Below are 16,076 nucleotides of genomic sequence, written 5' to 3'. Positions count from 1 at the left end.
TGAAGGACACGTGGCAATGTCTGACGTCACGCATAATTGACGCAACCAGTTAATTAGGGAAGTCATAATGGCTTCCCATTAAAATCACGTAAGCATACTTAAGTGACTATCAGTTTTTTATTAACTGCAGACTCATCAGCAAAAAATCTGGTTACTGTTGCAAGAGCATGCTCGTACGCATCAGCAAGGAAACTAAAAGAGGCCATTCTTTTTGGTACTTGCGTTTGAACTAAGAACCCACGGCTATAATACTGACACGTGTACTTATCTTTATCGGGCGACACGTTTTGCCGCCTAGCAAATGCTATCGCACAGCGCGGGACGCGCCTGCATTTATCCGAAGTTTCTAGAAAGTTGTCGATGCTTCTATCCGCTGTCTGTTGTCACCGAACCTTGTGTTATCTGATATCATCGCTTGACGCGAATGATGTAGAACTTTGTGGAAGGCACGCGGGTCCGAACGATTAGACTGGAACATTCGACGACTGCGGTATAAAAGCCGACGCGCTTGACCCGCAGATCAGATTTACGACGATCGCCGACTGTGTTCGCCGCTCTCGTTGTGCTTTAAGTGTAGCGTGTTTTGTGGGCACAGGTTCGCCCAATAAAAGCTAGTTTTTGCCCTTCACAGTATTGCTACTGTGTTCTTTGACGTCACGACCACGTGACAATACGGAGGCTCTACCACTATTCTACAACCGCCATTGCGCTGCCGGCTAAAAAAAAGTTACATAACTTAAACCTCTTAGTTAAGGTGTCTCTAATGGGTCGCAATAAAAAGAGAACAAATATGAAATGCTTATTGGCATGATTAAAATAAACCTGAAAAGTAGGGGTATGAGAATATTCGAAATTTCGGTTTATTTAAATCCAATCGATTTTATTTCCCATTCTCAGTTGGGAAGGGCCTAGAAAAAAGGCTGCGTGAGCAGCTTGACAAGCTCGTCGACTTAAGCAGTGTATGACCGCAGTGGTTAAGAAACATCCCGGAGGAAAGTCCAACTCCTGGATATTCACCAGAAATTAACGGAAATGAAACAGGGGTAACAACACACTTGTATTTAATATGACGGAGTATGTTGTAAAAGTTAAAAAGGCACAGCAGTATGGAATATATGTGAAGATGACTTACACAAGAAAAATCGCCCACAGCAAACGATAAACTTTGTATGTAAGTCCTTACAAACGAAATAGTGGTGATTGCATTGTACAATGATGGCAGGTACAATGTAACAAATGAACGTGGCCCAGCATCGTCAGCAAGTTCATTTCAAAGAATGAAATAAACACGGGTCTAAGAGACATCAGGAAAGACAAGAATCACAAGTCTCCAAGAAATATTGCATCTATCGACATTCATTTCAGTAAATTTGTTTAACACGCGTGGTAGTCCATTACCTTAAGTTATCGAATAGAGACCGAATAGTCCTTGCTTTTCAGTTCGAATGCGATTCGAGAATTCACCCTGCAAAATCACCGAACATTCATTTTTTTTCTTTTGTCCTCTCTTTCTTTTTCATTTTGCTCGAGGGACCAATGCAAGCGTGGACTGTTCCGAATGGTTCTTCTGCCAGAGAGCCGTGGTTGTTGATGAACCGCGCAGAGGCAGCATTTCTCGAGCGAACACACGGGGCAGATAATCTCCGCTCAATAACTTGCAGGTAAGAAAAATTCTTCGTTTTTAATATACCTCCGGCGAATGTATTGCCTCGACTAAGGCAAAGCTACATAGGCCGAATATGGGTAGCTTGAATAGTAAAGATTTTAGCGCCAAAAGCAAGTTCACAGAAATGAAAGGATCGACACGAAGACAGGGCGGGCCTGACGCGAAAGCGCTTGTCCGTGCTTTGTCTCCTTTCGCGACACTGGGTATGCCGACAAAATTTTCGCACTATCAGAAAGTACTATTTTGGCAGTTTTTCACTTACAAGCTCCTCCGTTGATCGGTCTTTCAGTCTCGTATGACATTACATGCATGTGCATGTAATGTTGAATAATGTAAATATGGCTCCTCCTTTACCCTATGGATTCCGCTGAAACTTTACATTTCAGTTTGCTTAGAAATGAAAGAATATTCGATATTTCATTCGATTAATAAATTACATCATTCGAACACCCTTACCGAAAAGTACTGTGAAACGAGAATAAGTGCTCTGCTTGAGGTTAACGAGCACCGTCAAGCGAAGCATTAAGAAGAGTATTTCTGAAATACTTTGGACACCGATACTTACGATACTGTCCTCTTGGACGCCTTATCCGTAGCGTTCATGCACAGTATTCACCCGCCAAAGACCTTCGACGAAGAGCAGCCGCAGTCTATACTGAACGTAGAGTTGTCGAAGAATGCTGACACATGCATCTCACTCCCCACAACGCTCCTCATTTCGCCATGACACTGGCAACCCGAACTGCCACATTGTGGCACAATTTGCTTGCTTGAAGAGATAGAATGTGTCAACATTTACCAACCAGTGCAAAGTGGCGTTCATTCGAAGATCTTCGGCGGTGTTTCTGTGAGTATTTGTTTGGTCGCATAATGCAGGTTATCAGGTCATATGAACGGATGGATGGCATTAAAGCTGTTTCGCACAATTATTAACTCGAGTCAGGAGAGTCTGTGCGAGTTATCTTAAATGGCACTTAGTTCTTTTGAAGCGCTCTCTTTTATAGTAATTCGAGTGTATCGCAGGTACATGCCCGAACCAGGAAGGTTCGTACAATATGCTGATAAATAGAATGCAATGAGCTACGCTACATAAGTTTTCTGAACACTTAACTTTTTCTTGAAGCGCGATTACTGACGCTTTTTTTTATCTTTGGATGTTGCGTATATTTGTCGTACAGCGCTGGGGATGCATTATCTTATCACGCTTGAAAGAAGAGCCAATTTGCGCCATCGCACTTTCTTTGCTAATTCGAAGGCTACAGGTGTATAGTTGAAGCTGTTCATCATCATCATCATCATCATCATCATCATCATCATCATATTTATGTCCACTTAAGGACGAAGGCCTCTTCCTGCGATCTCCAATTACCCCTGTCCTGCGCCAACCGATTGCAACTACCACCCGCAAATTTCCTAATTTCGTCGCCCCATCTAGTCTTCTGCCGTCCTCTACTGCACTTCCCTTCTCTTGGAACCCATTCTGTAACCCTAATAGTCCAACGGCTATCTAGACTGGGCATTACATGACCTGCCCAGCACCATTTGTTTCTCTTAATGTCTATTAGAATATCGTCTATACCCGCTTGCTCTCCGATCCAAACCGTTCTCTTTCTGTCTCTTGAAGTTATGCCTAGCATTCTTCGTTCCATCGCTCTCTGCGCGGTCCTTAACTTGTTTTCAACCTTCTTTGGCAGCCTCCAAGTCTCTGCGCCGTATGTCAACACCGGTAAAATTCACTGATTGTATACTTTCCTTTTTAATGATAATGGTAAGCTCCCAGTCAGCAGCTCACGATGTCTGCCGTATGCGAGCCAACCCATTTTTATTCTGTGAATTTCCTTCTCATGGTCAGTGTTCCCTGTGATTAGTTGACCTAGGTAAACGTACTCCTCCGCAGACTCTAGAGGCTGACTTGCGATCTTGAACTCTTGTTCCCTTGCCAGGTTATTTATCATTATCTTTGTCTTCTGCACATTAATATTCAGCCCCACTCTTACACTCTCCCTGTTAAGGTCCTTAAGCATTTGTTGTAACTCGTCTGCATTGTTGCTGAATAGAACAATGCCATCGGCAAACTGAAGGTTGTTGAGGTATTCGACGTTATCTTTACTCGTAAGCCTTCTCAGTTAATAGCTTCAATACTTGAACCGGACGCTCGTCTGGTTAACCTCCCTGCCTTTCCCCTCTTTGCTATCTTTCTCTCTCTCTTCTAAGGACGCAGTGAATAGCATTGGAGAGATTGCGTCTCCTTGTCTGATCCCTTTCTTTATAGGTATCTTCCTACTTTTCTTGTGTAGAATTAAGGTGGCTGTGGAATCTCTGTACATATTTATTTATTTAGTTATTTATTTATTTATTTATTTATTTATTTATTTCGTGCACCCTCAGGGCCAGGGGCATTAAAGAATTAAAAGGGGAGAGGTTACATCAAATAAAGAAAAAAAAGTACAGTGCAGTAAAATGGTTAATAGTACAGAAATAGATGGCTCTCGGTTATACAATGTTATCTGAGTGTTCTTGAAGTGCTGGTTAATAAAATGAAATACGGTGCATGCAGTGCAGTAATACAGTGTTCCGGTAATACAAAAACAGTGATACAATTGGTAGTGCAAAAACATGAATGCAATGCTCCTGTTTATACAATGTTATCTTATACTGCCATGAAGTGCTGATGGTCAACAATAGTAGCGGTTGAGGCGGGTAGGCGATTCCACTCAGCAGATCTACGCGGAAGGAATGAATGAGACATGACATTGGTTTCGCATAATGGAATTCCAGCTTTGTTATTGTGATCTAACCTTGATGAAATGTATTGAGGAGAAGAGGTAAGTTCATTGCGAAGGGAAGGATGATGAAATATCTTATGAAACAGTGAAAGCCTAAGGCCTTTACGGCAAGAGGCTAAAGATGGCAAATCAAGGTTGAATTTCATTACAGAAGTGCTGGCACTTCGGTTATAATTCGAAAAAAAAAGGAGCAGAGTTATTTTGTACATTTCTAATGAGTGAATTAGGTTTTTCTGACAGGGATCCCAAACTGCTCCGGCGTACTCAAGCTTTGAGCGGATTAGTGACTTGTATAGCATTAATTTTAGGGAAGACGGTGCCTTAGTGAAATTGCGTTTTAGGTATCCCAGCATGCGGTTAGCGTTTTTAATTACGTAAAAAGCGTGCGTGGACCACGAGAAGTTTCTCGTAATATGGATACCAAGATATTTGTAGGATGAAACAGGGTCTAAGGGGAGATTATTAACGTCGTAAGAAGGAAGCTGGTCAGAATATTTTCCACGGTATTTACGTAAGCGGTATGTACTCCTTTATCATGCAATGCCTCTAGGACTGCTGGTATCTCTACTGAATCAAATGCTGTTTCGTAATCTATGAAAGCCATGTAGAGAGGCTTATTGTACTCTGCGGATTTTTCAATAACCTGGTTAATAACAAGGATGTGATCCGTTGTAGGGTAACCTTTCCTGAAGCCAGCCTGCTCCCTTGGTTGACTAAAGTCCAGTGTTGTCCTTATTCTATTGGAGATTATTTTGGTAAATATTTTAGTTATTACTGGGGGTAAGCTAAGGTGCCTATAATTTTATTGTTCTGTAACCTCGCCCTTTTTGTAGATTAATGTAATGTTTGCATTCTTCGAACTTTCTGGGACTCTTGCAGTAGATAGACACTTCGCATAGAAAGCCGCCAGTTTTCCTAAGAGTATGTCTCCTCCATCTTTGATTAAATCGACTGTTATTCCATCCTCTCCGTGCGCTTTTCGCTGTTTCATACCTTGCAAGGCCTTTCTGACCTTATCTCTAGTTATAGGCGGAGTTTCTGTGTACCGTTCATTATTGTTTTGAATAGAGTGCTCCTGAGTTCTCTGGTTACTGTAAAGGTCAGTATAAAATTATTCCGCTACTTTTATTGTGCCTTCGAGATTGCTGATGAAATTACCCGGTTTATATTTCAGTGCATATATCTTGGTTTGTCCGATGCCAAGTTTTCTTCTCGCTGATTTCAGGCTGCGTCCATTTTTAACGGCTTCTTCAGTCTTTCTCACGTTATAATTTCTAACATCACTTATTTTCGCTTTGTTGATCAGTTTTGACAGTTCCGCGAATTATATCTTATCTCTTGAGTTGGACACTTTCATTCTTTGTCTTTTCTTTATTAAATCCTTTGTTACTTGCGAGAGCTTGCCTACTGGTTGCCTTGGTGCTTTGCCTCCCACTTCATTTGCTGCCTCTAAAGCCAGCCTCGTTACAGTTTCATCCACTAGCTTTATGTCATCATCATCATCTCTCTGTTTTAAGGCTGCATATTTGTTTGCAAGTACCAGCCTAAATGTGTCTGCTTTTACCCTTACTGCCTCTAAGTTGACTTGTGTTTACTTGACGAATTTTACTCTTTAAAACTGAGGTATATCCTGGGCCTCACTAACCTATGATCATGACACTTTACCCTACCTATTACTTCTACATCCTGCACTATGCTGGGATCGGCAGAAAGTATGAAATCAATTTCATTTCTCGTTTCACCATTGGGGCTTTTCCAGGTCCATTTTTTGTTGCTACGTTCCCTGAAAAAAGTGTTCATTATTCTCAGCTTATTCCTTTCGGCGAATTCTACCAGCATCTCACCTCTAGCGTTTCTAGAATCGACACCTTAGTTTCCAATTGCCTGTTCACCCGCCTGATTTTTCCTAACTTTTGCATTGAAGTCCCCCATTGCTACTGTATACCACGTTTGCACTTTTCTCATCGCAAATTCAACATCTTGATAAAACTGATCTACTTCTTCATCGTCGTGACTGGACGTTGGAGCGTAGATTTGTAGTACCTCTATTCCATACCTCTTATCGAGTTTGATTACGACTACCGCTACCTTCTCGCTGATGCTGTAGAATTCATCAATGCTGCCCGCTATGTATTTATGGATTAGCAATCCTACCCCGTATTGCACCTTATCCGGCAGACTTCTATAGCAGAGGACATGGCCGTTATTGAGCAGTGTGTAAGTCTCATCAGTTCTAATCTCGCTAAGGCCGATAATATCCCAAACAATGTCTAATAATTCGTTGAAGAGTCCTGCTAAGCTAGGCTCAATCGAGAGGATTGCGCTGTTAAACGTTGCAAGGGTCAGTTTCCATCGGTGGCCTGTCCGCCAATGGAGCGATAGTCGAGTCCGCTTAGACACGACGTGGAGAACTTTCTCTCTGCACCACTGCTAGCTATAGCTTTTCTTGCAAAAGTGCTGTTCGGGAAGAACGAACACATACAATAGAGTCAAAATAACTAGTTGTTCTTGGAGTATGTTTATTCCATGCATAATACACAAAACCATGGTGTTTGGTCTTCTCGTTCTTGTGTCTTTCTTATTTGTGCTACGATGGCTTGCCCACGTACATTACAGTCACATAGCTTGCGAAACAAAAGTACCATGCTGATCAACGAACCCATCCTGCAGATATTTATAAATTTCCCAAGAACTCCCAAACGTTTTTTTTAGGCAGAGACATTAAGAGGGCAGGGGCTTGAAAAGTTGAAAATTAGTGAAGTTAGACTACAGAATACGTTCATTTACACTAATTTCGGACCAAAGTCAGTGTCTCTAGGCACTCACAAAAGAGAAATTTCGTTGCCTGTTTCTATCTTGTAGCCGCCAAATAAAGGTGCTTTATGTCGGTGCCTAGTATTAGCCACCTTGGCAAGGCTATGGGAAAGCGAAAGCAAAAGAGCAGCTGCATTGTTGAGAAATGTTGCGGGACATTTCCAAGCACTACCTTCCTATTCCTGAGTCAGAAAGAACGACATATGGCGAATGCTTCATGAAGTAGACCTGTCAGCCATTGCGGAGAGGCGATGTGCTTGCTAGTCTTCCATGATGGCTTTCAGAAATAGCGCCCACAGGAACAGGCACCCACAGACAGCACTACTTTCTACAAAAGGCACAACATAGCTACTTTCATTATGCAAAAAAGAGCTGAGGCATGCAGAGAGGACACAAGAGTAGAGAAGTAGACAACACGAACGCCGGCCATCAACTGAAGGGAGCACCTAGGCGAAAAAAGAAAAGACACAAAACTTATCTGCGCGAGCTCAAGAATTGTATCACCACGTGTCAGTCGGGTACATGTGGCGGTCTACGTGAGAGATAACTATTAAGGCATTTAATCTTTTCCTTATGTAAAGTAATCGAAGGCAGACTCACGCACGCACTTCCACCGTTATAGATGTGCCATGCCTCTACCATAAGGGATCGAATCCCGGCCACGGCGGCCGCATTTCGATGGGGGCGAAATGCGAAAACACCCGTGTGCTTAGATTTAGGTGCACGTTAAAGAACCCCAGGTGGTCAAAATTTCCGGAGTCCTCCACTACGGCGTGCCTCATAATCAGAAGGTGGTTTTGGCACGTAAAACCCCATAATTTTTTTCTACCATAAGACGTGTATCTTCATTCCTACGCATGTACAATATCGCGCATTCATCAAACTCTGGCGTGCAGTTACAATCTTGGCAATGTAGGGAAAGATTAGAAGGCGATCCACCCCTTATATATTCCATTAGCCTCTGATTGATACACCGTCCCGTTTGCCCTACGTAGAACTGGCCACAGCTAAGGGGAATTTTATAAACCACATCCATACGACAGTCAGTAAGACTGTTGTTCTTATTGTGCTTCAGTGGACAAATATCTGTTTTTTTTTGCCTTTTACCTGATCCTTTTTCCTCTGTACGGCAGCGCATATCTTACCTAGCTTATTGGGAGCAGTGAAAGCCACATTAACATCTTAGCTACTTTCTTTTAGCTTTTTTTCCCCTTAGCTACACTGTTTTAACATCGGCTACTTTCAACAACGTTCTTAATTTTTGAGGAGTGCCATACGTATACTCTTACACAAGCGCTGGGTGAAACCTAAAGATATATTGAAGCAAGAAATAAAAATGCGACTGCACAATCAGCGGGCATCAATGTTAGTCTTAGGAAGATAAAACAATTATTTGGATGAGAAAGACAGTGATGAATTGATTATACACGATGCTTCTTAAATCGTCAATGAATTCTGCTTCAATGAATGAGCGGGCCACCTGAGACATGCCTAAATGGGGTTGGCAGGAATACTTTCGTCTCGTTCACACCGAATCATTCAGCCTACAGAGCGACGCAGAATCTTTTCCGGTGCCGTCCAGATTCCAAGCGTTGATTGGTCCCAGACCAAATTTCACAGATGAAAAAAAAAAAGTACCCCGCTTAACGCCAGCCAATCGGAGTGGAAACGGAAGAAGTGGTTGTTTAATAACATCCTCTTCTGCAGTCTGCAAATGACACTTGGCTCGGAAAGTGGCCAACCGATCAGTCACCAATTTTAGTGGTTGCACGGTTTACTAAAATACAAAACTATGACATTATTTGGAATACAGCAAGGAATACAGCGAAAACTACAGCAAGCATGTGTGCATGTGATGAGTGCAGAAGCAGGTGTTGACTGTAAGCAGGGGCGTAGCCTAGGGGGGGGGGGGGGGGGAGGGTGGTGTGGCTCAGACCCCCTGAAATGTTTTCGTGCTGTCATGCGCCGCCGACCAAAACAACCCACGGCGCCGGAAATCATGCTAGATTTTGCCTGGAATATCCTTTTCATGCTCGAAAAGACATTTCAGCGCGAACAATGCGAAATAGGGCTGGATTTGGTGGCAACGCCCATGCACCGGGTGTCGCATATCGTAACGCAAGGATCCTCATCCGAGCACAGTTTCAAGGGTGATTTGATGGCGAGCGGGCTCAGTGCGGCATCTCGCGAAGGCCGCGGAATCTTCGGAGCGCGTGGATTTCAATTGTGAAACTTTATAGATATAAAGTTCTCCTAAACTTTTGATGCGAAAGATGCATTGACATTTCCAAAGTCGTGCTTTAGATTTTCAATTTCGGAACTTTGTGGGTTTAGTGTTGCCATAAACATTCGACGCCGAAGGCGCATTAACTTTTCTAAAGTCGTGCATCAGACCATACAACGAGACAGGTTAAATCCACACACTATCAGACAAGTTGACAAAGCACGCAGCGAGGTCCGTTGAGACGAAACGTTATAGTGGTTAATTTGTGCCGTCATGTCACAGAAAAAATATCAACATTTTTTTTAACCCGCGCCCAAACACCCATGTCAAGACACGAAAGGCAGCAAAGGTAACTACGGTCTTATTTATTTTTCTACTGTGACTTTTATACACGACGACACATTGAGCCTCTTCATTTTTTTTTCTCGCTACCCGCGGCCTGCCGGAACCAGCCAGAGCGCATGCGTTTTTCTCGTGTTGCCTCGACCACCGCATGGCGCACTGCGATGTGCGTTCGTTTTTCTCTGGCCGAGTGGATTCTCGCCTGGCAGAGTTTTGGACGCTCCTAGCTAGCAGACGAGAAAAAACAACAACAATGCATTGTCGCTCGCCTGCATCATTGCGGTGACTCGACAGACTGCAACATGTTCGCTTGAGCGGAACCACTCCGGAAAATTTCGTCTTGCCGGTGTAGGATACCGAGCAGTATGCGTATGGTTCTCTATGGACCAAGCGTCTTACGTTTTCTTCGATATTCTTTCGGTAGCCACATTAGGTGCCCAAATTAGGCATTCCATTGTGGCCTACATGCTTTCCATGCATTTTTTTTTCATTTCCTTGCCGCCGCCCCACAAAAGAAAAAAAGACATTGTAGCGACACAGCAAATTGTTGCTTGGTGAAAGTTGGATTTTCTACTACTTCTTTTGCGGAAAGTAACGGGCCATGGTACGCTTCAGTTTCCGGATATTTTTGTTATATTATTACGATAACAATTATATGGACACTCCAGGCGCATTCTTGCCGTCACCGTCACAAGTCCAAGGGCGATAACATCGTGACAGCGGACCGCATGCTGTATGTGCGAGTGAACGGGCGTGGCAGGTGGAGGGGAGAGTTGGCATGGGTGGGCCGACGATGGTGGCTCTGTCTTGTTTCCGCAAGGGAGAAAAGCGGGGAGGAAGGATGTGCACCGCCTCCTATCGTGCGCGATGCATCAGGCGGAATTGAGTGAGAGGGGGGCTGTGATGTGTGAATTTGTGGTTGCGCAACTTGTTTATTTGACTTGTTTGACGCATTATATACAGTGAATTTTTCTTAGATAAGTAGATTTATTGGGGACTTATACGTGTATATTTAAATATCTTGTTGTGAGGTTTTGTGTATACGTGCAGTGAACTTTGTTTCCAGCGGCAATTTTTTGCCCTTTATCAAGCTGTATCTTCGCATTTGTATATTCCATTCTATCTTTGCATTTGTAATGTAGGAGGGTGAGTCAAATGAAAGTGAGCCAACTCACCCCACGCAATAATGGCTCGGTTCATTATTTGCGAGGCATGCGCGTAGCACAGAGGCATCTCTCATTTACAAAAGTGACACACATTTACAAATGACACAAAAGTGACAGTGGTGACATTTACAAAGTGACACAAAGGTGTCACTTTTGTAAACACCAAATGCAAATGCAGTAGTGTGTCGGGATGACAGCTTGGTGGAGCTAATGACCTTACATGGGTGTACAATTCAGATATGCTGGTATCGTCGTTGTCGATACTAAGACAATATTGTCAGAGCAGATATTAACAGACACATCACGCGCGGGCTTCATGGTGACGCGGTTAGATGGCACAGGCTTTCAATGTGAAGTGCAATAGAGGAACCAGGCTGCATACATGCCTCTAAGTTCCCTGGGAGACAACGAACTTGCTAACATAACGCACCTTTGCGATGGCAATACGGTGAGTCGCTGCATCATACCTGCCTACTTGTCAGATTAAAAATTCGTATATATTCCGCGTCCATGGAGGGGATTGGCGGGGGGGTGGGGGAGGAGGACAGGAATATGGCACGCATTCGTAGGAACTTTACCATGAGCACATCTTTTCTGCACAGTACCCTCCCCTCCACCCACCCTCACGTCGAATACGTACACTCTTCATTATTGATTTCACTTCAGACGACGCACATAAGTAGCAGCAAACATATAACAGCAAAATCTGACAAGCAACACATTCTCTTTAGATCGCACCGACCTTTTCAGTCACTTACTTCTGCGCCTTTCGCCTCCTTCAGGAAGTGTACTGAGTAATTTGGTTCAAATCAAGGACCTATTACAGGTAGACGTCGTCTTGCAGGCAGCACAAGTACTATATAATTCCGTTTTTGGATGCATTATTTTTATATGTTGCGTCACCCCAGCCATTAAAACATTTTAGAACTTATTTCGCAAACAAAATTTATTTGTCTTAAAACATGACGCATATTAGTAAAATCTTTGAACGAGCGCAAATTCGTATCCGAAAAATTCAGCATAGTTGGCAAGTATGCGCCGAATTGTGCCAATGCTAGTTGCTTTAACGTCGACAGTCATTGTGAGATGGGCTATACCAGAATTATTTGTGCAAATTGTTGCTCGCAGTCATATTTCATTTTCGCTGAATCTGTCCTATGTAAACCTACCATGGTTATAAGTGTTTGACCTTAGCACCATAAGCTCGCGCAGCGGCTCCTCTATTTTAGAAAAAAACGAAGGAGGCAGTGGTTCCCGACACGCGCCAGTGCGAAGCTACCGCTGGCGCGCCGATCCTCAAACGCCTTGCAGCTGCAACGCTTCCACGACTGCAGCGGTGTTGGCCGGGACAGGCAGCGATGGCCAAGGGTCGCTCGAGCAAGGGCCGCAGGCCGATGTTCCACCCCGGCGAGGGGGGACCCGTGCAGACAGGAGCAGCTACCAGGATGTTCAAGTTCGCACCCCACCTGCTCAAGGGAAAGGTATTCCTCGGAAAAGAAGGTGCGTCTCTGCCGAGATTTACAAAATGCTTGACCACCCTGCCTGATTTGCTTCGCGTGATAAGATCCTTTATTGAAGACATCCACACGCTGGCATCCCCATATTTCCCCAGGTCCGTGCATTGATGTCTATTTGTAATAGCCGACGGTTCATCCACTCTGCAAGTTCTATGATGTCACTACGAAAAGACGGGTCTGCATCAATGGGTCATAACTCGCATCATTAAGTGATTTGGGCCTCGCACAGATCCATAACCGTTGTGGCTAAGGATCCAGATACTAGACAGTTTGATAATAATATTTGTCGCCTTACGTAGGTTAAACGCAAGTACCTTTGCGGGGCGTTACATTGCACGTATGTTCAATACCTTTAGTTTAGCGTATGGGAACGCAAACGTAAGGAAGACGTTAGAAGACAGGGCTCCACCTGGGGCTTCGCGTGAGACATATCCAAGCACAGACAGTCGATTAGCAACCGTGCCGCCGTTCCTATGCCGACGCGTCTGGTTAGGCCTGTAGCCACCGGAATCGCACAACAATCTGCAAAATCGGACGCGCTATACTCTCGTAAGTAACATTTCAGGTGAGGTTAGAGGAAGCGAAAGCTCATTTCAACAGTTACTGTCAATCAACGATAACGAGGACGTATCCATCTCGAGAAGTCACGCTGAAGTGGCAGCCATGAATGGTGCCATATTCCACAATGGCATTTCTTAGCGTACGTTAACATTACGTAGGTAGAACCCCCCATATAACGTACGTTCGCATAGTGCACGTAAACCGTGGAAACCCAATAACGTACGGAGCCCGTGTAGTGAGGACAGCGGTATACTTATACGTACGCATTATGTTTACGTTTGGTTAGAAACGCTATTATGAAGCTCTCTGCTATGACAGTCACTTTGCATGCCTATTATGCAATTAGCGTTATTCTCCTTCTTCGAGCGTAGACGAGACAAGCTCAAGTTTCCACCGCAATGACAGCGTCATTATCTCCCCTTACGCGGTCAGGTCCTGCCCGGTTCTCCTCACATCGGAGCACGTGCGCCCGTTCGCTAATACACGCGTGTTGCTGGTGGCAGTCGCATTTTCTCGAAGGCCGATGCGACCTCGTTATCCCGCAAGCCTGGAACGCAGTACTTACGCTTCGCGCGGTGCCACAAAACCGTTGAAAACACGAAACGCTTGATCTCCAGTCTGCCAAACTGCATATTTCAGGGAAATTCGCAGATGGACCAAGCGCCGCACGCATACTTTGATCCATGGTAAATCGAATCGCCCTTGCCAACGCATGTAGCGGTAAAGTTTAGAAAGCAATGTACATGCATGCGCGTGCTCCCAATCCTGCCCCTTTCGGGGAGAAGCGCTCTGCAGGACTAGCTCGTCCACATTGCCGCGGTTAATCGCGCAATGCGAAAATGCCGTAATTGCAATAGCATGTTTTGGTAGCCATGAAAAGTACAAATCTTATGGGTGTTTTCCGGAAATTATACCCGTGATATGCGAGGCTGCGGAACGGTCGCAGGACAAAACGCAGTTCTAGTAGTTCCCACGTTTCTGAGGCAGACGAGCACAAAGAAGTGACTGGTAGATACAGATGCACCTGCCAAAAATATATGAATGGCGTTCAACACCCCAGGAATCTTATTCGCGTGATTTGCATAGGAAAGAAATAAGGCAACTGTACTCGTTTTTGTTTCACACATTTCTAAGCACGGTGGCTTCTTTTGTGTTGAGTCGGCCTTTACTTCAAGCTCTATATTGCAGAAGACCTTGTTACTGATATGCGAAACATACATGGCGTTTGCAATTGCGCCTTACGTCAACATTTTATTCGACGCCATAAAATCACCGTTAAATGTACCATTAAAACCCTGGTTACGCACGTCTGATGTCTCTTCGCAAGTGTTGTGTGTATTTACGCCCCAGAAGCCGATCATACCTGCACTTTAGGACCTCTCAAACTTACGCACTCCGCGCACATTTGTCTGACATAAAAAGAAAAAAAAAAGAGGCCTGCACCGCGTCTGCACCTTTGCATTCGTTTCGAGTGTCTCGCTGCGCCTGCACCTCAGAAATCTAGCTGCACAGTTTCTGAACTTGTCGTGAACTGCCGTGAACTGGTTCAAAGTGTTGCCGGCGAATCGAACAGACCCAAGCAGACGAAGCGCGAACGCCACGAGCTAAGAGAGAGAGGGGAGAGAGAGAGAAAGAGTGAGAGAGAGACAAAGCGCCGCACATCGCGAGTGCCATGCACAGTACAAGAGTCTCGAGCAAGGAGAGAGAGAGAGAGCACGTGCAACGCGAATGAGCGCTGCGTGCAAAGAGAGGAGCACGCGCGCCGCCGTAGAGATGACGCGCAGTGGCGCGGCGACGCGACCACAAAAAGAAACTCTTTAACATTGGCGGCGCTCTCAACATGTGCAGCAGCACCTCCTGGCTGAGGTTGCTAGGTGTGTAAATTGCCATGAGACGGCGAATCGCAATGTTCAAACATACGCATAGTCATCAAATTTGTTGATACGTGCTGGAGATATCAGACAGTTAAAATATGGCGTCTGGAACAATAATTCGCACTATTCACAGCTTGTAAAGAGATACATTGTTATGAACAGCGTCAGGGCCAACCCCGAAAGGTCGTGTTAGCACCCAAAGGATTTGAAACTGGATAGACGAATGCGAGGCTCTGAGCGACAGAGAAGAAACAATTGTTTCTGTTGTAGAGAGGCTCATCAGTGAAGTCCGGCGTGGGGTAGAGTGGAGCATAGAAAGGACTCCCACAAGAGAAGCTTGCGGCTGTTTCGCATGTGCCCAACTTTTCTCACAGAGTGAAAAAAGTGGCTGCGAAAGGAAGTATTTGCACTTTTTTTTCTTTTTTTCCGCATGCCGGAGAAGCGAGGGCGAATGTACCATGCTGTGAAGTGTGCACGCACGCAAATGCGCACAAGAAACTCCGACACAAGCTTTGTACAGTGTGCACCCAAAATGTGGTTTTCCACATTCCGTTCTTTTGTGGAAAGTGCTGTATTGGTCCAGCAGGCAGGTACGTCGATGTCGGCAACGGAAAGCTATATATACAACGGTGCGGGAATTCGCAACAGCAAGACATTTGCCTGATGATTGAAACGAGTACTTGTGTTCTCGAGTATTTTTTTTTTGTTAGACACGTATTCACGGGAATATGCTGACTGAAACAGTCTGCAGTATCAGAAAATAAGGCGATTTTCACAGCGAAACTGTAGATCATTGTCCGAGGCGTCCGTTCGTCGCCTGTACGCCGAAAACTCCTCCAGTGCCACCACAGGCACGTGCGCGAAAAAAGAAAGAGAGGCGCGCGATTGGCTGTGCCACTAATGACGTCGTTGCTTTCCGTCGCAGCCAAGCGTGCGCGCAGGAGTTTCTCTCCGGCTTCGATATGGGTAGGCCACGCGTTATACGTACTCCTCAGGAGCAGGCAGCTTTCGATCAGCGACGCCCCGAGCAGAACCAGGAATGAGCTCGTCTACGTTGTGCCGATGCTGTAGCCCGGGCACAAGAATAGGCTCGAGCAGCCGAACCAAGCAGCAACTGCGTACCGAA

General features: G+C 44.8%; 1 protein-coding gene and 1 long non-coding RNA gene across 6 annotated transcripts in view; one reads left to right on the top strand and one right to left on the bottom strand.

Moving 5' to 3' along the window:
• The window catches only part of LOC135911957 (uncharacterized), a 179,166-nt gene that overhangs the window by 78,942 nt on the left and 84,148 nt on the right, over positions 1-16,076 (bottom strand). The gene's annotated exons all lie outside the window — the stretch shown is intronic.
• The window catches only part of LOC135911952 (neprilysin-1-like), a 72,028-nt gene continuing 68,206 nt past the window's right edge, over positions 12,255-16,076 (top strand). For all 3 annotated transcript variants that reach the window (XM_070527468.1, XM_065444305.2, XM_065444304.2), the window contains exon 1: positions 12,255-12,498. In XM_070527468.1, coding sequence (XP_070383569.1) covers positions 12,357-12,498 — 142 coding nt within the window. In that variant the 5' untranslated portion in view covers positions 12,255-12,356. The remainder of the gene's footprint in view (positions 12,499-16,076) is intronic.

This window comes from Dermacentor albipictus, chromosome 10, assembly GCF_038994185.2.
Source record: "Dermacentor albipictus isolate Rhodes 1998 colony chromosome 10, USDA_Dalb.pri_finalv2, whole genome shotgun sequence".
NCBI classification, from domain to species: domain Eukaryota; kingdom Metazoa; phylum Arthropoda; class Arachnida; order Ixodida; family Ixodidae; genus Dermacentor; species Dermacentor albipictus.
The sequence above is the reverse complement of the archived record's forward strand: the minus strand, read 5'-3'. Positions and strand labels throughout refer to the sequence as shown.